Source organism: Ictalurus punctatus, chromosome 27, assembly GCF_001660625.3.
Source record: "Ictalurus punctatus breed USDA103 chromosome 27, Coco_2.0, whole genome shotgun sequence".
Classification (NCBI taxonomy): Eukaryota; Metazoa; Chordata; class Actinopteri; order Siluriformes; family Ictaluridae; genus Ictalurus; species Ictalurus punctatus.
The window spans coordinates 1,347,394-1,370,000 of record NC_030442.2 but is presented as its reverse complement, the minus strand read 5'-3'; the positions used below and the strand labels follow the sequence as shown (position 1 = coordinate 1,370,000).

The 22,607-nt window shown below is 42.7% G+C and overlaps 1 protein-coding gene across 1 annotated transcript in view; it reads right to left on the bottom strand.

Moving 5' to 3' along the window:
* mgat5 (alpha-1,6-mannosylglycoprotein 6-beta-N-acetylglucosaminyltransferase) overlaps positions 1–22,396 on the bottom strand; it is an 86,035-nt gene extending 63,639 nt beyond the window's left edge. The window contains exons 1-2 of the mRNA XM_053676490.1: positions 22,248–22,396; positions 8,169–8,592 (exon numbers count right to left, since the gene is read on the bottom strand). Coding sequence (XP_053532465.1) covers positions 8,169–8,409 — 241 coding nt within the window. The 5' untranslated portion in view covers positions 8,410–8,592; positions 22,248–22,396. The remainder of the gene's footprint in view (positions 1–8,168; positions 8,593–22,247) is intronic.
* Between the last annotated feature and the right edge of the window lie 211 nt (positions 22,397–22,607).

The window sequence follows — 22,607 nt, the reverse complement described above, 5'->3', positions numbered from 1 at the left end:
ACAAACATTAACAAAGAAAACTGTGTGCTAATTGTTGATTTGTTGGGTTTTTAATCAAACATTTAGGGAAGGAGTCTCCAGTGCCAGCGCTTTGTAACAGTCGGTCCGTTTTCCCCTACAGTACAGTCTTCAGGTCGGAGGGGCTTTTGCTTTGCCTGGAGGAAAAGGCATCTGACAAGAGAAAGAATCATTAGCAGTCGGTCACGGCACTGCTGAAGATCGGTGCTCCGGTACAGACGCAGTTCCAGACAAGGACGTTATCATCAAGACCGTACTGTGATGTCCAATCAACGGTAGCAGCACACGCGTGTCCCAGCTCGGCTCACGTGGTCACGAAACTCAGCACGGGTACTCAGTCACGGTCCGGCTCGCCTGGGCGTGAAAATACCGGCAAAGTGTGAGATCGAGAATGATTTACCGAGTCGTGCTGCGCCACACCGTCTGGTGGAAAAGCACTAAAACGCACACTGACTGTGCACACACACACACACACACACACACACACACACACACACACACACACGCGCGCGCACACATTCTTCAGACTGATTCTCAAACACGCTCTGATATAACAGTAACTCTTAGATAATCGAGTCGAGCTGGAAGAAGAGCGATCGATACGTCAGCCGTCGTTCAGCTCATACTAACAGGGGAAAAAGAAGAGAGAGAGAAAGGAAGAATTGGGTTAAATGTGATAATAATGCTGACCATCCTGAGAGAGAGAGAGAGAGAGAGAGAGAGAGAGAGATAAATAGAGAGAGATGGAGATAGATAGATAGAGCAAACATAGTTAAATAAATAGGTAGACAGATCGCGTGAGAGACAGACAGAATGAGACAGACAAAGAGTTGCGAGACTGACAGAGGGAAAGACAGATCAAAAGAGAGATAGCGTGAGACACAGATGGACAGACAGACAGGGCGGTAGAGAGAGAAATATATACAAGTACAGAGAAGTAGAATATGAGAGACAGACGAGAGAGAGACAAAGGTGCTCAACAACTTGCTCAAAGGTCAGACAGCATGACAAACCTGTGTGTGTGTGTGTGTGTGTGTGTGTGTGTGTGTGTGTGTGTGTGTGTGTGTGCGCGCACTGCAGAACTTGTCAGAAGGCAGAGAGAGAGAGAGAAAGAAAGAGAGAGAGAGAAAGAAAGAAAGAGAGAGAGAGAGAGAAAGAGAAAGAGAAAGAGAGAGAGAGAGAAAGAAAAAGAGAGAGAGAGAAAGAAAGAGAGAGAGAGAAAGAAAAAGAGAGCGAGAGAAAGAAAAAAGAGAGAGAGAAAGAGAAAGAGAGAGAGAGAGAAAGAAAGAGAAAGAGAAAGAGAGAAAGAAAAAGAGAGAGAGAGAGAGAGAAAGAAAAAGAGAGAGAGAGAGCGAAAGAGAGAGAGAGAAAGAAAGAGAGAGAGAAAGAAAGAGAGAGAGAAAGAAAAAGAGAGAGAGAGAGAAAGAAAGAGAGAGAGAGAGAGAGAGAGAGAGAGAGAGAGAGAAAGAAAAAGAGAGAGAGAGAAAGAAAAAGAAAGAGAGAGAGAGAAAGAAAAAGAAAGAGAGAGAGAGAAAGAAAGAGAGAGAGAGAGAGAGAGAGAGAGAGAGAGAGAGAGAAGGCTTTTACCATCCCATCATCCCCCTCTCCAGCTCTCAGACTGCACCAGGAGCGAGCCTCAAGGTCAATTAGACAGAAGCTAAGAGTTTCCTCTGTGTTAGCTTTCAGAGCGGACAGCGCTGACTGGGAGGAGGGATATGAAGACTCCGAGCCTGTTCGATCATATAATAATGATTTCAGAGGAATAAATAGCTCAGCTTTGGGCTTTTGTCTCAGTATAATGTGTCCTACAGAGGATAATGCTGTCCTCTATAGCAGGCCTGTTTTCAGACAGGGTTATTATTATTGGTATGGAGGAGGATTACATGCTACAGTACGGGGCTTGTTTTCTCTCTGCAGGAAATAACATGATTGATTTTCAGCAGATAAAGCGAGCAAAATGAAAGTCTGTGATGCATATGCAGTATTATTTTACCGGAATGTCACGGCAGTGGGACACACACACACACACACACACACACACAAACACACACACACACACCAATAATGAAATAAAACAAGCTCATTTTTTGTGTTAATGCAGAATTTCGGTTTTGAACCTGAATGGGACGCTCACGTTTAAAAGTCATTTAAGAGTAGCATAAATCCATACACGGCTCTGGCCAGTCGAATCACAACCTTCAATTTGACTACAGGCGTAATACGACGTCAATTTACGAAACTCAACTCCAATTCAACTCAGACTCAAGTGTCGACTTAAGTAACTCGACTCAAACTCGACTCAAACTCAACCCCGAATTCAACTCCGACTCAAATGTCAACGTAAGAAACTCAAGTCAACCTTGACTCAGACTAAATACATTTTTATAGGTGTAACGCAATGTTAACTTAAAGAACTCAACTCAAACTCAACATGATACTCAATTCAAACTCGACTCAAACGACCTCAAATTCACCTCAAATGTCAATTCAAGAAACTCAATACAACCGTCACTCAAACTCGAATCAAATTGTATAGGCGTAATACAAGCTTAACTTCGGTAACTCGACTCAACCTCAACTTCAATTCAAATTCAAACCTAATACTCGACTCAAACTTGACTCAACCTCAACCTCAAACTGAAGTTCAAACACAAATTCCACTCGGACTCAGCATAAGAAACTCAACTGTGACTCAAACGCGAATCAAATTCTATAGGTGTACTGTAATAAAATGTCAACTCAAGGAACTCAACTCAAACTCAACTTGTAACTCAAATTCAACTTAGACTCAAACATAAACTCAACACATTTCAAGCGAAAACATAACTCAGACTCAATCAAATTACATTCAAACTCCACTCAGTCAACTCAAACCAACCTTAACTCAAACTCAACCAGAAACTCATCTCAAACACAACTCAAACTAAACCTCAACTCAACCCAAACAACGTCCACCCCTTGACACTTCCCCAGTCTTATTTTTCTTTGCAAAATGAACTTCCATGACAGCCAACATCCCTATCCCTACATTCAAACCCTATATCCTTGTGATGAGTCTCCAGACTCATGCCTAATCTCAGATCCTGAGCTAAACACCTGGCCTGCAAACCGAGCCAAGCCCATTTAAAAAATATTTGAAATAGATGCTACAGAGACTTCTGTAAAGTATCGTCTAGCCAGAAATCTGTAATACCGGATTTATGTAATGCCACGGAGAAAGATTTCATCATAAGAACACACCTTTCCATCTCTCTCCATCTATCGTGTACTGTAAATCCAGTAGGATTTTCTTCCAATGAGACAGCCAGATGTGAAAAACGTGACAATCCATATCACCGTGGCACGGATTGCCGAGCGCATCATCGCACATCATCACTGCAAAATCCCTCTGAATGAATCCATCTGTCTATCCATCTACAAGAGATGGATCGTCTTTTTAATGGAATCCAGACTAAATTAAAAATAAGAGCAGGATTTTTTTGTTTCTTGGTGTGTGTCCCCCCCCCCCGAGGGTACACTGACGTGACGTGGTACCCTCAACGGTACATCTTCCGTACCTTTAGTACGTAACCAGGGATGTGGTGCATCTTGAAGTAGCGTTACAATTAAATCTGGTCCGTTAGGGTCCAATTACGTACCTTAAAGTATGTTTAAAGATACACTACAATATTGACGTTTCCACGTGATGAGCTACCGCGTAAAAGGTACAAAAGATGAACAAGAAAAAGTACAGTTCGGTACCTGTATTTCTATTTCTTCTGTTGAAATGCAATTCCACTTCAATACACCATAACAGATGGCACTGTGGGATAGAGGAAAAACACCACGACGATACTGTACATCATGGCGTCAGTAAACAAGACAGTGTGGAGATACCCAGAGGTTCAAGATGATCTAAGATCACAGCGAAAACACCATTATTCTTTTTGTTGTTGCCAAAAGTGACACCGCTCTGAAACTTGGGTAATGGACTAGCACTGCAGTTAGTCTTTGATAATGAAAACCTAACGAGGTTTCTTCTTCTGCCTGAAGACATTCGATACACACTGCATGGGCTACGGTCATGAGAGGTTGAGAATGAAGGAGCTCGTCTGGGATTACCAACCTCATTGCGATCTATACTTTCTCCCCCCAACCATCCAATCCCCAACCCCTCCCCACCACCACCACCGTCTCTGTCTCTCTTTCTCTCATCCTCTCTTTAGTCCTCTGTGAAATTGATACTTGGCTTTGCAGTCGACTCAGCTTTCCTGCTCACTCCGCTCTGAAGGAGACACGACTCCTCGACATCACTGCTCTCTCTGCGTTAGCGGTTCGGCTCCGTTCCTCTCGCGTAAAATGAAGACTTGCGACGTTACTCCAGAACAAAGACACTCGACGGCAGGCCGTTATAGGGAAGTAATCGACGACTGGGTGGTGTGATGTGACCGGGCACCGGTGCGGAGTTCGCGTTAGAAACTCCGACACGGTTTGTTTTTCTACAACAGCAAGTCACGGAGTGTTTCGTTCTTCTCAAACCACGCCACGGCAACTCGTCTAAACCATGCCTTACAGAACTACATCAGCACTTTATCCAGTCCCTCCAGGATCCTGCGATCGCAGAAATCAACCCAAAATCAAAGAAATCTTCAGAGGAGCTTGCAATTTTTCAAAATTACGGCAGGTTTTCTGCAAATCTGGGCCGAGACGCGTCATGTCCCTCATCGCCACAAACGTCTGTGTGATGATGGGGCATACACGCGTCACATCGAGCACTGGTTCGTTTCAAATCTGCCCATATACACCGAAGACCTTGAGCAAATGAGCCAAAAGGTACCACCTCGGAGCCGTGAAAGAGACCAGAAGTATCAAGTTTAACTGACAATGCCGAAGAGAACGCGAGTTCCCCAGACTCGAGATAAAAATCAGACGGCTATCTCCTTACACTGATAAATTAACCGAACAACTTCCTGACAGCGCGCATCAAGAGAAGGCCCAGACAGTCTGCTCGGTCAAAGACGAGGACTACATTTCCACAATAAATGATATCTACTGTATTGGATGAGCACGCTTAGTAATAATAATTTTAAAAAAAAACTTGCTTCTATAGGAAAATAATCCATAACCACGAGGGCTGAAGTGGTTAAACGCTTAATTATTAAAGAATGACACAACATACTTTTTTTTTTTACACCGATCATCCTGCTCAAAAGCTCGGGACGGAAACTACGAAACAGTCTGTACTGAATGACTTGAATCGTTAATTATTCATGCATCGTTGCATTACGATCTCCACGGTAACAAGGATGCAAACTTTTAAACAATATTATATGTTGTCGCGTGTAAACGTTGGCCCAAGGACAAAACCCACAGTCTCGCCGCATGGAGAAGCCTCAACGGCGTTCGGCCTTCAACCTCAATGTGACCTTGAGACAAGGAGCGCAACGCTGTTCATCAACCGTGTTGAAGCGCCGGTCTGTTTGAATCTCTCGTTCGATGTTGGCGTGTTCCGGCTTCTAATCAGGACCAGGACCCAATTTAAACTTTAACTGAGGTTGCATTGTGAAGGTGAGGCCAAGGTGTAACACTAAGCTCAAGGTAGCATTTAAAGGAGAGCCAGTAACATCGGTAATGCCAAAATATCAATACCAAAGTCAACGCCTATTTCTGTTTTATTTAATTTATTTTTAAGTCTCACCCTGGGCGCGTTCTACCAACCGATACGGCTTTACTGCACAGACACATTCATTTCCCACGTTGACTTTCCTCATTCTTTCACTGCATTCTTACAACCTTAATAATCGGATAATAATAATAATAAGATTATCTTCAGAGAGAACGGATTGCAAAAGAGTATTAACTGGAAGGATGTGTGTGTGTGTGTGGTGGGGAGGGGGGAGGAAAAGCAAGGAAAGCAGGTTAAACATGATGTAATTATCAGTCACATAAAAATACCACATTCAACATATGCCAGATCTCAGACAGCCTTGACACTTCGCCAGTATTGGAACTGGAACGCTGACAACTTTGAAATCCTGGATTTAATGAGCTGGTCAATCATAACAGCATAATGAAGATGTGATGGGAAGTACGTACGGCTTCTTCCTGATGTACAGAACGGTTTTGGATAGTCACCTTTCCACTGGCGTCCAGAGCTCGTTCTGAATCAAAGGTATTTTCCTGGACCAGGCTCCGATGAAGACTTTTAGGCGGCGGCGTGAAAGTGACGCCAAGGTGTACCATTCAGCACTCAGTGTGCTGTTCAGGCCTAACAGCACCGACACCAAGCGGTAACGACTCGCAGTTCTTAAAAATAAATCAATAATAAAATAAATAAAAAATTAATCAGTGTGCACTAACCTTTAAGCTTGAAAAAAGTCGGAGTTTCCACCAAGGACATGTCAGGTGTCTGCAACGCAGTCTAACAATCCCGCTGTGCTTTTCCAAAGATCCGTCACGGCATTCGTAAGACTTTAATAATCAGCTAAATCGTAGCGAGATTAACTTCCAACTGAAGTGAATTGTTTTGGGCTACGTCTTAAAACATTACAGCGGTGTGAGTGGAACGCAGCAGAGCTAAAAGCTTAAAGTCACGAAAGCACTGGAAAGTTACAAACCTAGCCAACTTTCCTCTAATAACGTAATCTGAATTAACAAGGCTTAGAGGATTAGTGTATTGTACTACAAACATTTCATTTCCACAGGTACAGGGTTTGGTCTGCCAGGTGACTATTTCCACTGTACGTACCGGAGCTTAAGGTGCTTGGCTAATGTTACCCCGGAAAACACAGTAACGTTCTCACCGGAACACTCTAGACTTTTGACATTTCTCCCAAGGCAGATGAAAGTCGAGCCCACAAGGGGGGGGGACCAAAAAAACTTTCATGGATCACCAGCTGAATAAAAAGCCAACACTGTAGCATGGTGGAAAGCAGGTATGTACAGTGCTGCTTGAAAGGTGCTTTAAAGTTCACACAAGCCCTCAACGTAGACAATTAAACAACTGAGACATAAAGAAGAATAAATTAATGTTTCCGAACGGCAAAGTCAACGTCCTGAATTTAATCCAGTAGAAATGTTGTGGAAGAACCTGAAGCGAGCAGTTCATGTGAGGAAACCCACCAACATCCCAGAGCTGAAGCTGTTCTGTACTGAGGAACGTCTAAAACTCCTCCGAGCCGACGTGCAGATGATCAACACTTACCCCGAACGCTTATCTGCAGTTTGAACTGTAAACAAAGGCGGTGGCTTGGATTAACGTCAATCATTATAAGGTCTCGTCTACAGTAATCACATGAAAAATAATCAATCCTGCTTGCAACACACACACGTACAGTACAGTTTCTTCACCAGATTTATTCGAGCACACGTTGCCTGACCGCCTCGGACAATAGCTGCTTGTTTAACCCTAAACGGTTTTCAAATGTACTGCCTTGAGGTGTACAAAACAACATTACCGCTCTTTTCCAGCTCTCAGCACACCTACACCGAGTACTGGGTTTTGGAAAAGAAGAAAAACACTGGCTGAAAGACTGTTCTTGATCCTAGAGGACTCGGCTCAAAATATACGCCGCAGTCTGTAACTAATTGGATCGTGCCAGTAAAGCAGCTCCCCAGGAGGCTGGAATATCATCATAAATTAATCATAGCCAAAGCATTAGAATGGCCAAAATACACTGTTTGGGGTGGTTTTATTAAAAAAATTAAAAAATAGGCAAGAGAAAATAACAGCTGACCACAGAAAAACAAAATAACACTTAACTTAAGAGAACAGTGGCTCTACATTCGGGTTCTCTAGGACTCTAGGTTCTAAACTTCACCGTTCATGCTGTTCACGTAGTCAACGCCATCATCCTCGTCATCTCATAAGTCACTAAGTAGCTGAGCTGGGTGCCGGCCACGCCCCCTAAGTCATCAGATCTAAACTGCACAGCTGCATTTTTAGTCTAACGTTTGTTTCCTCCTTCAGCGTTGGATATCTCATTAGTACGACCTCGATGAAAAACAGCGAGCGAGAAACAGAACCCTTGCTCTTTTGTTCACAGTGAAATGTATCTGAAATCAAGCTTGAGATGAAGTAGATGTGAAAACAATTTCACACGAGCTCAACAAAAACAGCAATAAACACGTAGAAATGTAACATAAGGAAAGAAATCTTTCCCGCATCTCACCGTATGCCGTCATGGTCCCCACGTAAGGTCCGTCCATCACGCCCTGGTTCTCCTCGGCCAGAGCTTTGATGTAGCGCTTGCTCAGGTCGAGGATCTGCATGCGTAGCTGGGCACTGCTCTCGTGCGTCGTCCTCTGCTGGATGGTGAAGTGCAGCAGCATCATACCCCAGATGAAGCCGAAACTCACCAGGAAGAAGCCTAGCTTCTGGGACGACAGCTTCCATAAGTATACGGAGGCCATGTTTGGGTGTTTGTGTACGGGCAGAGTTCAGGATGGGTCGAGTTTCATGATCGAGACTTGTAGGATTGAGGGTTGGGTCTTCTCCACCTAATAAGATTCTTCCTGTAGACGGCCCATCCCTCTTGCTCGTCAGTCAAGCGAGAGATGCATCCACACTGGATGATCCATATTGATGGAGACACACTAGAGAAAAAGAGAGAATCGGATTATGGAAGAACCCAGAAACAGCGAGCCACAACTTGAAGTACAGTATCGAGAGATGGAAAATAAAACTGTTCACAAACACAGCCATGATCATTAACAGTTTAGGATTGGATACCATGGAATTGAAGGACAGAGCTCATATTCTACAGAAATGAAGACAATTTGCATGTATTATGTAAGAAAAAAACAACAACAGCACTTTGGACCATTTGGAATCATCAAGCTTCTACAAGTTCGGCCACGCCCACAGACTTGATCTCCACCCGATCTTCGAAGGCTAAACTTCCCCAAGCCGAGCACAATTTTGTCCTCATAGGAGTAACGCCATAAACATTAGAAATGCCAGAAACATTAGCAAATTAGTGAGCACACTGAATCAAGAAGAACTAAGAAGACCATTGTATCACACCAAACCATGGAGCCAAGAAGTGCATCTAGCCAAATGCACAAAACAGGAAAGCAGGAAATGTCTGCTCAGGATGGTGACGCAATATTAGGTTTCTGTGGTAAGGTCTTTCATTCTGTGGAATTAGTTTTGGCGGTTCAGCCGAGTGTATCGTAGGCAACCAACGTTCAGTGTTCACCACCACCTCCCCCCAACCAGTACCAGCAATGAAATGGTACTAGCACAAGACCACTAATGAACAGATATTACTTGGGAGGTGGATCTCAGTACAGCACTGACAGTGGCAGCTTTTAAAAAAATGCACAAAAGGAAGAACTATCACCTGTCTACTAAACTGGCCAATTCATGTACATGGCAAAACAATTTGAGAATTAACCAAGAAGCTTGCAAAGTTGTCCTCAGACCGTGCAGAACGGTTAATTCTTCAATAAAACCTAAAAACTGGTACGGCTAACAATCTGAACAAATCAAAAATGGAAGCCTATGCTCCTTTGTCATATGTCATACGATACCGCTATCACTGTTTTAAGAACCGAGTGTTGCTGTCCTCAGCAGGAATCCATAGGTTTTAAATAGCTCCACTGTGTTCCCTCTTCACTTATTTACCAGTCAGTGAAGGACAGTTGTTGGCAGGGTGCTGATGGGTGACACACAAACGTACATTAATGACTGACGCCCGCCAGACCCGCCAGACGGTAACCGAATAAAAACCAAACGACAACCAAGCGTCAACTCCAAAGCTTTTTAACTGATAAGGTATTTAATGTGTCAAAACCTGGTGAACATCAACAGGAAGTGGACGGAAAAGCGTTCAGGAAATGGAGCTAGCAAGGTCGGCAAAATCTGGAATGCTGAGTTAGTGGCATGGCGTTGAGGAGTACAGTAACAAGCCATAGGTCATGTGACTTACAAACACGCAGCCGTCAGAGCGTGTTTCCATGGCATATCTAAAATGCAGGCTTTTTTTTTGGCTTTTCCTTCTTCAAACATCATTAACTGTATTATAACATACGCTTTATGGAAGCCATGCTGAACCATGCTCGGAATTACCATACTCGTCTAGGTCTGGACACGACTGAGTGAATGACTGACTCAGTGACTGAGTAAATACAGTATATGTGGATATAAGGATTCGAGAAGAAGCTGCAGTGCACTTCAGTTCAGAAATAAGATGCAGTGAAAGCAGTACAAAGTTGAGCAGAGTCCAGAGAACATTCATCAGCTTGCAAGAAACGTTCCTCTGGTAAAACTAGGAGATATTCAAAACGGTGGATGATCATCGGAAACGTCATGTTTGTATTTCTACATCCACTACATGTAAATGAACCTCTGAGATAAAACCAGCATTTGCTTCAAGTTCTATAACAACAAACATCACTGATTGTAATCTGGAAAAGCTGGTCCTACAACCCCTTTCATCTCCAATCCGGCATTAAAATCTGCTCTTAAAGACACGACCTTTGGCATCGCAGTCTCTGACATCTGAAAAGTGAAGTCTGTCATCATTCGCCTTTCAAAAACATGTGCGGTAAATCGGTTTGCGAAATACATTCATGCTCTGGGATGTAGAAATCAAAGCGATGGAAAGTCAAAGGCTTGAAGGTATTTACAAAGGAAAGTGAACAACTGTGTGGTCATAGTCAAAGCTCCAACATCATTTTTAATTACAGCGGTATTAAAAAGATTCGGCTAGGACTTCCTCGAACATGTGGATGAATTCTTCATGGTGCTCATCGCTAGACTGTACACCGGTTATTTTGCCAGAGAGGAAGAGAAACAAGGGAGTGTTTCAGCTACTGTTAGCTTGTTAGCTAGCTACCATTACTGAGCGCTAAGACTGACTGGCTAATGAAACTAGCTAATTTTCACTTTGGTTTTTTTTTTAATGTCCAGCAGGAAAAAGAGCAAAGAAATAAAAACACTGTTTTTTTGTTTTTTCTCTAGAAATTTCTCACAGGTCACAGGAAACTCGAATGTCTTTTAGATTATTAGCTAGCTACCACTGCTGAGCCTTAAGAATGACTAGCTAAATCACCTAGCTAAGTGTTCACTGTGGTTTTAAATATCTAGCTGGGAAAAGAGCAAATATATATATATATTTATTATTTTTAAAATCACTGTATATTTTTCCACTAGAAATTTCTCACAGGCAACTTGAGGATCTTTTAGCTTATTAGCGATATACCACTGCTAAGCCTTTAAAATGACTAGCTAAATCACCTAGCTAAATGTTCACTGGTTGTTTTTTTTCTCATAACTATCTAGCTGGGGAAAAAGAGCAAAAACAGACGCAGTTTTTGGAAACCTGCAGTAATTCCTGGTTTCTCTACAAACAACAACAAACAAAAAACTGTATCCGACCCAACTTCTTATTCAATGTTTTCCTGTATCGTGGTAGCTTTTAGCCTACAAAAAGTTTCCGCAACACCGAAAATGCAAACTCTATATTGTGTAGGCCTACGTATTTTCAGTTCGGCAGTTAGGGAACCCCTCCTGTTTTACATCCCATTCGGATTCACCGATCTCATCTTACATCTCACACGACATGCGAATTTGAATGCGACAAGCATACAAGCAAGACCCGTATTGGTTTACCGAACTGTTTAATATGCTAGCATGCGATTTGAGATGTACCCATAGTTCGTTAGAAAACTGAAGACAAATTCATAAAAGACAGTTAAAGAACCCCTAGAGGGGGAAAAAGTAGAAAAAAAATTCTTTATTTATGTACCAAGGTTATAACTCTCATCCAGAAAAAAAAATAATAATAATAATTTAATTAAAAATTCACAGTCACTTATTTGAATAAAAGAATAAAACTAAATAGAATTATTTATGGTTAATAAGAACATCCTGAACATCCTTTAGCACCACAACGCTAAAGGATTGTGCATTCCTTCTCATCACTTACACCGAGGCGCCATTACGTTAAAGCCACTGACAGGTGACGTGAAGAACGTTGATTATCTCATTACACTGGCAACTGTCGGGGGAGGGGGGGGGGGGTATATTTATTAGGCAGCAGGTGAACGGTCAGTTCTCGAAGTTGACGTGTTGGAAGCAGGAAAAATGGGCGAGTTCATGCTGGCTGTGACAGAATGGTGTCAGAACACACAGTGCATCGCTGCTCGGAAGAAGGAAGGCCTGGTCTGATGGATCTCGTTTCCTTTTACGTCATGTGGAGACCGGGTGCGTCTGCGTCTCTTACGTTGGGAAGAGATGGCACCGGGATCCTCTATGGGAAGAAGGCGAGCTGGTGGAGGCAGTGTGATGATCTGGGAAATGTTCTGCTGGGAAACCTCGGGTCCTGGCTTTCATATGGATGTTACTTTGACACGTAGCACCTACCTAAACACTGTAGCAGACCGAGTTCACCCCTTCATGGTAACGGTATTCCCTAACTGCACTGGCCTCTTTCAGCAGGATAAAAATGTTCAGGAACGGTTTGAGGAACATGACGCGAGTTCAAGGTGTTGACTCGGCCTCCGAATTCCCCAATTCCCAATCAAATCGAGCATCTGTGGAACAAAGAAGTCCGATCCATGGAGGCCCGACCTCACAACTTACAGGACGTAAAGGATCTGCTGCTAACGTCTAGGTGCCAGATCCCACGGCAGGTCTTCAGACGTCTGGTGAAGTCCATGCCTCGACAGGTCAGAGCCGTTTTAGTGGCACAAGGCGGAGCTACAGAATATTCGGCTGGTGGTTTTAATGTTACGACTGATCGGTGTATAATATAGCAGCTCTGAACAGTTGTACCTCGTCTACGTTACAGCTTTACACGTTAAAAAGCACTGGTGACTCCAACCGTCCTACACTTTATACTGAAGTGTATACTGCTCATGGGTCTCCGGGCGACATCCACAACAACTGGAAGCAATTCATTTAGCTTGGGGTTTCGTTACATTGAATAATTAATGATCGGATTCCTGCTCAGGTTTGGAACACATTACACACTGCTGAGTTGAAAGGAGCCGACTGCATGCACTGACAGACAAACCCATCACTGTGAGCCAACATCCCCTGCGTGGTAAAGCTCTTTTATTTAGCACTCGCGGAAGCTTTGCGCGAAACGTTACGAAAACGCACGGCGATAATACAATACGGCACATTTAAATAGTGCCTCAAACCAGGTCTAATTTCTCAGAGAATCCTCTCGAAGAGACACAATTCAGTCCAATCCATGACTAAGAAACATCCACAATATTACTTTTTTCTGTATTGACTTTCCATACAAACATAATACAGCGCGTACTTTAATAATCAACCATTACGGTATGTTTTAAATATTTATTTATTTATTTTCGAGCCCTTATTGTTGGCACATCAAAGCATCTATAGTAGAGTATCTCCTTCTTTAACCCTCTTACCCCGTATGGCCGAAAAACCGGCTTTCCCGTCTTTGATCTATTCCCGTAAGGACGATAGACCGGCTTGGTCGTCTATGCCAAATCCCCGTAAGGCCGATATAGCGGCTTTACAGTGTAAACGTTTTCCCCGTAAGGCCGGTGTACCGGCATCACTCTGCTATGATTCCTTACTTATTTCATTATTATTGTTTGACCCGGAAGGTTGATGACGTCAGGACGTGATTACGTTATTACGCCGGCATTACGATGAAGATCCGAGCGTGAATATTGGTGCACTAGTAGAAGTGAACTAACAGTGCCAAAGCGAAAAGCTAATCGTGTTCCAGCTAAAGTTACACCTACAGTGAACACGGGTACATCTAAAACAGTGGAAAAGAGAAAACATACACAGTCACACCGGCGAGAGCGAGGATTCTAGATAGTGACGACAGTGAAAGTTCAGGCGATGTTGAAACCGAAACCGAAACTGATAGAGACGCAAACTCTCCTGATTCAGACCCTGATCCGTCTCCATCTTCAGCATCAACCAGTGCGACTGACACTGCAGGGGTCTGGAGTCATGACCTGACCCTCTCTGTGCATTCGTGAAAACACCACCTGCTGGTCTGATTATCACCAGAAACTTGACTTTTGCGCTAAAATGCATTTATTTATTTATTATTTATGAAGGCATTGACCACGCTGATGCTCGTATGGTAGAAGGATTTCAGCGAGCATTTTTTCATCATTTCTCTAGTTAAGAATTGTGCTCTGAGTTTAGTAAAAACACGGAACTGCTTCATTTTCAAAGTAATATTACACACATACATTATTATAAGTTGTTTCAAGGCCTAAAAATGTTCAAATTAAAATGTTGATTTTGGCCCAGGAACTCAGGGTCGGCGCGCTGTTTCTCTGGGGAATGTAGGGTTATGGGACGTAATACTGTGGGAACTTAGGGGTAAGAGGGTTAAAAGTAGACCATGTGGTTTTAAGTAAATCCTGACTCTACTGAAGAGGGGACCTCCTTGAAATCCTGTAAGAGTTGAAAAGTCTAGCGGTATAAATCTAAAAGAAATTTTAAGAAGTCTTTCCTAGCTCATACCGTGAACATGCGCCGCTGTGTGTACTAGAGGAAGCCGGAGTGCTGAATGATATTCTTCTTCCTGCATAGAAACTAGGCCTACGCAGGACAGGCCTGTATGTGTGCGTCTTATCTCCGCAGTGTTATCTAGCTAATGAGCTAAAAGACCTTCATGTTGCCGGTGACCTGTGAGAAATCTCTAGAGGAAAAATATACAGCGTCCATCTTCTGAACAATACAAAACTTCTTCTTTATAATATAATAACGCTTACAGTGAATACAGAGGAAGACAGGGTCACGGTACAGCGCTTTAACAACAACAACAACAACAACAACAACAACAACAACAACAACAACAACAACAACAACAACAACAGTGTCTTCACACTGATCCTAAAGGCTGGAACGTTTATTTTTCCACCGCTACTGTACAAGTGAGTCACAATATACATTCGCAGTCTTATTCATAAAAGACTGTCCAGGGTGTACCCCGCCTTGTGCCCGATGCTTCCTGGGATAGGCTCCAGGTTCCCCGTGACCCTGAAGAAGGAGTAAGCGGTAGAAGATGGATGGATGGACGGACTTATTCATAAAGGAATATAAAAACACATGCAAACACTAACAGAGATTAACAGCACCGCTAACGGCGTTTCCGTTTATTTATTTATTTATTTAAACAACAACTGCATGGTTTGAAATTGGAAGCGTGAAATTTTAGCGGTCGTACCGAATGCTGAAAATGTGTAAAAATGTTACAAATTATAAATATAAATAAATCGATTTATAGCATATATGCTAACTGGCTAACGAACATTTTCTGTTCTGTCCAGCTACTTTTTCTTTGCCACGGTCGCCTCTGGCTTTTCTCCAAAGCTGCTTCTTGACACTGGGCCTCATTTATCAAGCTGGACACGAGCAAATTTACTCGTACATCCTTTGCAGGAGAATTCACACCAGAAATGTAATGCGTTCATGAAAATCCAATTTGTTTGGGGGGGGGGGGGGGGGGGGATCCAAGGAGAGTTTGTAGGTTTGTGTACATTTTACATACCAATTACATCACGTACAAGTTCGACTAGCTGCGTTACGGGAGGATTTCGCCCACACCACATTCAGGAAGCGTTCCTCCGCCATTTCGCTGCTGTTTTATAGGTTTCAGATTGCTGTGAACATTGCCTCTTTTTTTTGTAGTTAGGTTCACACGGAACTTCACTGACTGCCAGACAAACACCAGTCTCACATTAAACACACACCCACAAAACTCGCCATCGAAAGTAACAGCACTCTGATGACGTTGTTCCTGTTGTACTCAGTAACTGATAAGGTGGAAGATTTACAGGATCTGTAATCCGCAGCTCTTCGAACACGAGGTGGTTAGGAAAAGCGAAATGGAGAAGATTTTCCAGAAATAGCAGTCGTCATAATCCGGTCATTCTGACTGAATTAAAATGAACGTAATTGCGTAATTCAATTAAAAATGTTAATAGGATTAACATGCTGGGGAGCGGTGCACAAAGCTAGGTTAAGAATTCAATAATAGTTCATTGCAATAAAGTTCCTTCCACTTCAAAAAAAAAAAAAAAAAAAAATGTACAAAACGATAATAATAAAATACTTTAACGCAAAAAAAAATAAAAATAAAAATCCAGGTTAGTCATAAATTATTACAGGTAAACTGACTTATGAACGCACACACACACAAACCAAATCAGACCTGACATCTCTGACTTTAAATAAATAATTCAGCACTTCCTGTCTAACTCAGCAGCACTGTGTGCTTTTTTCTCTTCTCACTCAAGAACGCTTCTTCAATTTTTAACCAAGTTATATTCTAACTCCACTTCTCTTTTTTCAAAAAGCTAAACCACATTTTTCATTCCACACAAAGGAAGCAGAACCAGTTAGCCATTAAGTACAAGTCAAAGGGGCACAACTTTCTCATTTGTACTGAATATTTCTTATATATATATATATATATATATATATATATATATATATATATATATATAAGCCAAATGTGTGAGACTGATAATGGATAATCTTTGCCTTCAAAAGTTCTAGCTCATTCTCTCCCCTGAATATTATTCTCTACGTGCAAGACTCTGAACACTTTTTGTTTTTTTTCTTCCAGGATATTTTTTCCCCTCCATGCAGCATTGGAAGTACCGAATTTCTACCAGGATTAGCAGTACAGGACGTACACTAGAGCGATTCCTGAAAATGCGCATCTGACATTACAGAAACTGAGCAAAAAAAAAAAAAAAAACGCGCAGAAACTGTCGTGAAAGCATTTTTTGTCGGGCTTTAAAGCCACAACGCGCCAAATAACGCTCATGATTCAATCAGCAAATGCAACTGGAGTGATTTAGTCGATAACTGACAGGCTGCGGTCCGAAAGCCCCGTCCTCTGGGAGATTAAAAAAAAAAAAAAAAGTCGACTGTCGTGCTAAATGTATAAAAACCTGTGGGTGGAGCGTTGACATACAGTAAACAGGGTCATCACTTAGGCTTTATGGATATAAAAACTAGTAGTAATAATAATAATAAGAAGAAGAAGAGGAAGAAGAAGAGGAATTTTACCTTAAAGCGATTATTTCTAAAGTGATCTTCCAATCAATAAAAGTGTTAATTACAAAAAATAAATAAAATGATCTTCCAAAGGAATAAAGGAAAGGAGTGGCCAGGTTTTCCTTCATGGGAAAGTTTTCAGGACAGAGGACATTCCGGTTTCTCAAGAACAAGATGATCTGCATGATGAAATGACAGATAAGAACTAAACCAGTTGGATTTGAGATCAAAAGATGGATATGAGACGAGAGTTTATAATTCCAGCCTTTATTCCCTGGTATTTATGTGTAGGCGTGTTTAACGTCATAGAACAACGTACATTTGGCAATCAGATCAACAATACCGCAACATATGACTGACAGGTGTTTCTTGTTACCCAGGTGTGCTCTTTTATATTGATCTGTGTAAACAATAAATAGTTCTGAACATCTACTCCTTCAGCTTCACATGTGAAGACTGTATTCATTGTTAAAATGGATAACCCAACGTGAAGATCAGAGAGCTGTCTATGGGAGAAAAGCGAGCCTTTTTGAAGCTGAGAAAACAGGGGAAATAAATCAGAGCCGTTGCACGAGCGTTGGGCACAGCCAGTATAACCATTTGGAATGTACTGGAAGGAAAGAAAAAAAAAAAAAAAGAAGAAACCACTGGTGTACTGACACCGAATGGGTCGGCCAAGAAAAACAACAGCAGCTGATGCAAGAGCTGTGAAATAAAAACCCAAAAACAACAGTCAGTGACATCACCAACAATCTCCACAGAGCAGGAGTGAAGGTATCACAATCCGTTCGAAGAAGATTTCGAGAGCAGAGATATCGAAGCCGTACCTCAAGATGTAAACCGCCCATCAGCAGAACGAATCAGAAATCCAGACTGGAATTCACAAAGAAATACAGACACACAAAAGTTCTGGAACCGAGATGAACCTCTACTAAAAGTGATGGAAAGGTCAAAGTGTGGAGAGAGAACGGATCTGCTCGTGATCCAGAACATACGAGCTCATGTGTGGAACATGGTGGAGGTAGCGTCATGGCTTGGGCTTGCACGGCTGCTTCTGGAACATTCTCACTGATCTTTATTGATGATGAACTCATGATGGAGCAGCAGAATGAAATCAGAAGTTTACAGGAACATTTTATCTGAAATATTACAGAGAAACGCATCCGAATTAATCAGGAGGAACTTCATCATGCAGTACGACAACGACCCAAAACACACTCCGAACTCAACACAGGACTTCATCAGGGGGAAGAAGTGGAAGGATTGAGCAGAATTTCACCTCCTGAAGACGAGACTGAAGGCAGAAACCCTCCGAAACAAACAAGTGAAAAAAGCTGCAGAAAAGAAGAAGAAACCAAGAGCTTGGTGATGTCAATGAGGCACAGGCTTGATGCAGTTATTATTAAGTGTTATTGACGTTTATTTACCTCAAAACTGATCTGTTCCAATACTTTTGCTTATCTAAACATTGGGCGGTCTGATACAAAAGGGTTTATGTTGTTTAACACGTCTACATGTAAATACCAGGAAATAAAAGCTGAAATCCTAAACTCTCGTCTCATCTCCATCTTTCGTGTACAGCACAAACAACATGAACTGGCCTTGCCGTTCCAATAGTTTCAGACGGGGCTGTATATAAGATTCAAGACGTTTTCACTTCATTACATTTCCAATTCAATTGCTAGGTACATTCCAATGACACGTAATTAAACAACAGCAAATAGACTTCATATAAATAAGACGGGGAACAAAAGGCGTCAATTAACAACCAGAGACGTAAGTAAAATAATGTTTAACCATGAGCCTCCAAAAACTTTGACATTGTCTTCTCCTCCTAAGAACAACGAGCCAGCAGTGAACCGGAATGTGCCGTTAATTCAGAATTACGAGCAGATTTTCGAACTTAACTGCGACACGCCGGGGCAGACGGAGGTCGCTTAACATCTTCCTATGATCAATAGCTGGTTTCTCTGGGAATTGGTCAGCGGATTGTAGCGAACATCTCGGCTGAACAGATCTGACCGGAGCGCGGACTCAAGAAGCACTCGGCTTTCAGGCCTGGAAATGACTCAACCCCCATGGGCCAGCTCACTCGCGGCTTAATCAAATCAAGAGCTTTTAAAATATCGACATTAAAATGGCGTTCAGCTCGTAGCGCCAAAGTGCTGGGTCAATGCATACAGTCAAAGCCACAAGACAACGCTGGAGAGACAGACGGGAGATATGTGCACGTTTTTCCTTCCTCGATTGTGCGTAAGGAGGCGTGAACGGAAACGACACAAATCCATCCACTCAGATCACACGGAAGCGTGTCGAACCTCTTCAGAATATTCACGAGCGCTGATGAAGATTTTTTTAGAAGTTTGGGAAACACTTCCATTTTTGCTGCCCAGGAGACCATACACTGCCAAAACACACCCATCCATCCATCCATCCATCCATCCATCCACACCCACACACACACACACACACACACACATACACACCTTCCATTCATCTCTTCTGACCTTTGAAACATTGTCGCTTGTAGATTTACATAAGCTCTGGAACGTAAAAAGCTCTTCTGTTTGTGTGTGTATAGAGAGAACGCTGGCAAATCATGCCTGTCTCCGAGTACATTTTCATCCAAATATTTCTAAAACAAGCCAGTTACTAGAATGTCAGCGAAACAACATGCAAATTGTCGCGTTTCCATTCGCTCGGACAAGGAGGAAGAACACGACATCATCAGCAAGGAGCACCAGCTTAACGCTCAAGAAAAACAGGAAAGACCCGGAACATTGAAGAAAAAACAAAACGATCCATGATACCCAACTGCTACTGAAGAGAACGCCCTTAAATGAAGAGTTATGCTACCCAGAGTCAGGGACAAGCCTCTTCTCGAACGTTTTCATTGAACCACAGCAGCACCTGCATATGGGTTTCTGTCTGGAGTGATGTTCTCACGCCGCGCTCCTTATCTCCGACAGATAAAACACCACGAATTCCAAATCAGAAATCACAAACACGGGACGCTTGTACGCTCTCAAGGTTTTCGCCTTTCAGTCAGGCTGGTTTTACATACTGTAAGGAAGTGTGACTTAACGAACAAATGCACTTCACAAGAAAGATGGGCAGATATGTAAACCAGGACATGAGCGTTACCTCACTGCTCTGATATCATCATGATTCATCACTAAATACCTGTTACGAGTCATCTGGAAGCCATGAAGAAGGCAAAATTGCGGATGGTCCGGCGGTCCCCGAGGACCAATTCGAGAATCGCTGCCTCAAGCGGTGTATCTCAGTCCCGGTCCAGGTGATCTCTCTCTCTGATAAGATTCAGGAGAGCTTTAGAATTAGCCGAGGAGCTGAATCAGGTGTGTTGTAACAAGAAACGTCGTCCAACCGCACGGCATGGATGGAAAATCTCGCTAAACCTCTCAAGGTATGTGTTTGTTATCCTAGACGTGTGTATGCACCTGTACATGCGGTCGTAATTCAGTTCGCTCTCGGTTCGGTTTGAACAAGTTTCTCCAAAGGTGAGAGAGAAAAAAGGCAAGAAAACAACACAAGGAATCATAATAATCATAACAACAACAACAACAACAAATATTCTCTATTGGAAGCGTTTTTAAAATGGGTACCGAATGACAACATGACACTCAAAATCAAATATTGCTGAACTGTATTCAAAAAATAAACAGTACTGACTGTAAAATGTACTGTACTTTTTTTTAATGAAATAAATATAAGTATTAGTATAGTAACTATTAATGAATATTAAAATAAATAAAAGATATATGTCCAAAATTATTATTAGTATATATGTTTGTTTTTTTTTTACAAAAAAACACTTCAAATAACACAACAAATTTGGTCAGTTTTTATTTCGCCTCTAGAGGCCGCTCTCTGTGTGGATTTTACCGATAAGCGATAGTTCCAACAATCGGATAATCAGTGAAAAACCGATCGATCGGTCGAGCGCTACGGAACAGTACGATTACGGTATAAATCATTACAGTATACAGCTGGAGAAGAGTAACGGGATGTTCCGTATGAGCAGATATAGTGAGTGAGAGTCCTGAGAGGAGAACAGGACAGTCCTAATGATTACATGATACAAATCTACAATTTCCAGGTGAGATTATTTACTGAAGCAAGGCTGAGAATTCGCCAGAACCTTTTTTTTTTTTCTTCGTGGAACTCTTAAGAGCAACCACGTGGGCCCGGGCACGGCGGACAGCGGACGTGGAGAATCAGGATGAATCCAGCGGGTGCCAATATTAAGACTCATTCATCGACGAGCTTGGATTTGACCTCCATCGGTCGCTTTGGTTTAAACTGTCTGCCTGGATGAACGAATGAACACGTACATAAAGCTTTTCTGAAGTCGTCGACGGTGGACAGTGGTTTTAGACCTTCAAACGCTGTTAACGTGAGGCACGTGTCAACCCCTTCATGCTTGCTGAGTCGAACAACGCTACTCAAGCAACTGTCATCATACGTCGGATGGGTTCCGAGTGCAGATCCCTGGGAGCACCGAACGCGCAACTTAAAGCCGATTTAGAGCCACATGTCGTGATGGCGTGTTTTTGCAAGGTGGGAGGAAACCGGGAAACCCCGAGGAAACCCACGCCGGTTATCACCCGAGCTCCGCTGACCCTGGAGCCGTGAGGCGGCAGGCGATGCACCACCCTCCAACACAGCATACAAACCTATACACGGGAGTGATCTCACCTCCACATGACGTCAACAACCTCGCTGGCCTATATGATACAGGAAAGCACGTGATCATTCAAACATGCATGTCTGTACCAGGTCTCACTGTATTGACCCCAGGTGGAGAACATCAGCCATGCTGAAGTCCATCACACGCACTGTAGTGTACATTAAGAGCAGAACACCAGCTGATCAAAACCATCACTGTGCATTTCACAGTGACAGAACGACCTAAACCCAGAGATCATGGACACAGAGGAGCCCCAAGCTTCTGCACGACAATCGGACATGACAGGGTGCATGACCTTAACAAACACAGACTACATGCACGCGTTGATTTCTGATCCAGATCACCTTGATGTATCAGGGATTCACCGACACAGGAGCAGGTTCACGCGCGGCTCTGCTGTAAGGCCAGCGATAACAGCACCGCAGCGCTTCTCTCTCTCTCACACACACACACACACACACACACACACACACACACACACACACACACACACACACTGCTTCTCCACTCGCTTACCTTTCTGCCCTTGTTTGGAAATTAATCCGCTACGATTAAACGCCGTGTGTCGTTTCGAGACCAAGCACGAGCTCTCATTGATCAGCGCGAGCCGCGGTAGCGCCTGTGCGTGTCTCGCTCAACATTCAACAACATCACAGGGAAGTAAGGGAGCGTGTCGATTTTCGTAGTTAGGGGCAGAACGGGGAAGGAGGGGGAAGTAAGGGATCGGGTCGATTTTCTCAACATTGAATAAAAAAAAGTAGACCGGGCTTTGTGCGGTGGAAGAGATAGTGTGTCAACAATTGCCTTATATCTATCTATCTATCTATCTATCTATCTATCTATCTATATATATATATATATATATATATATATATA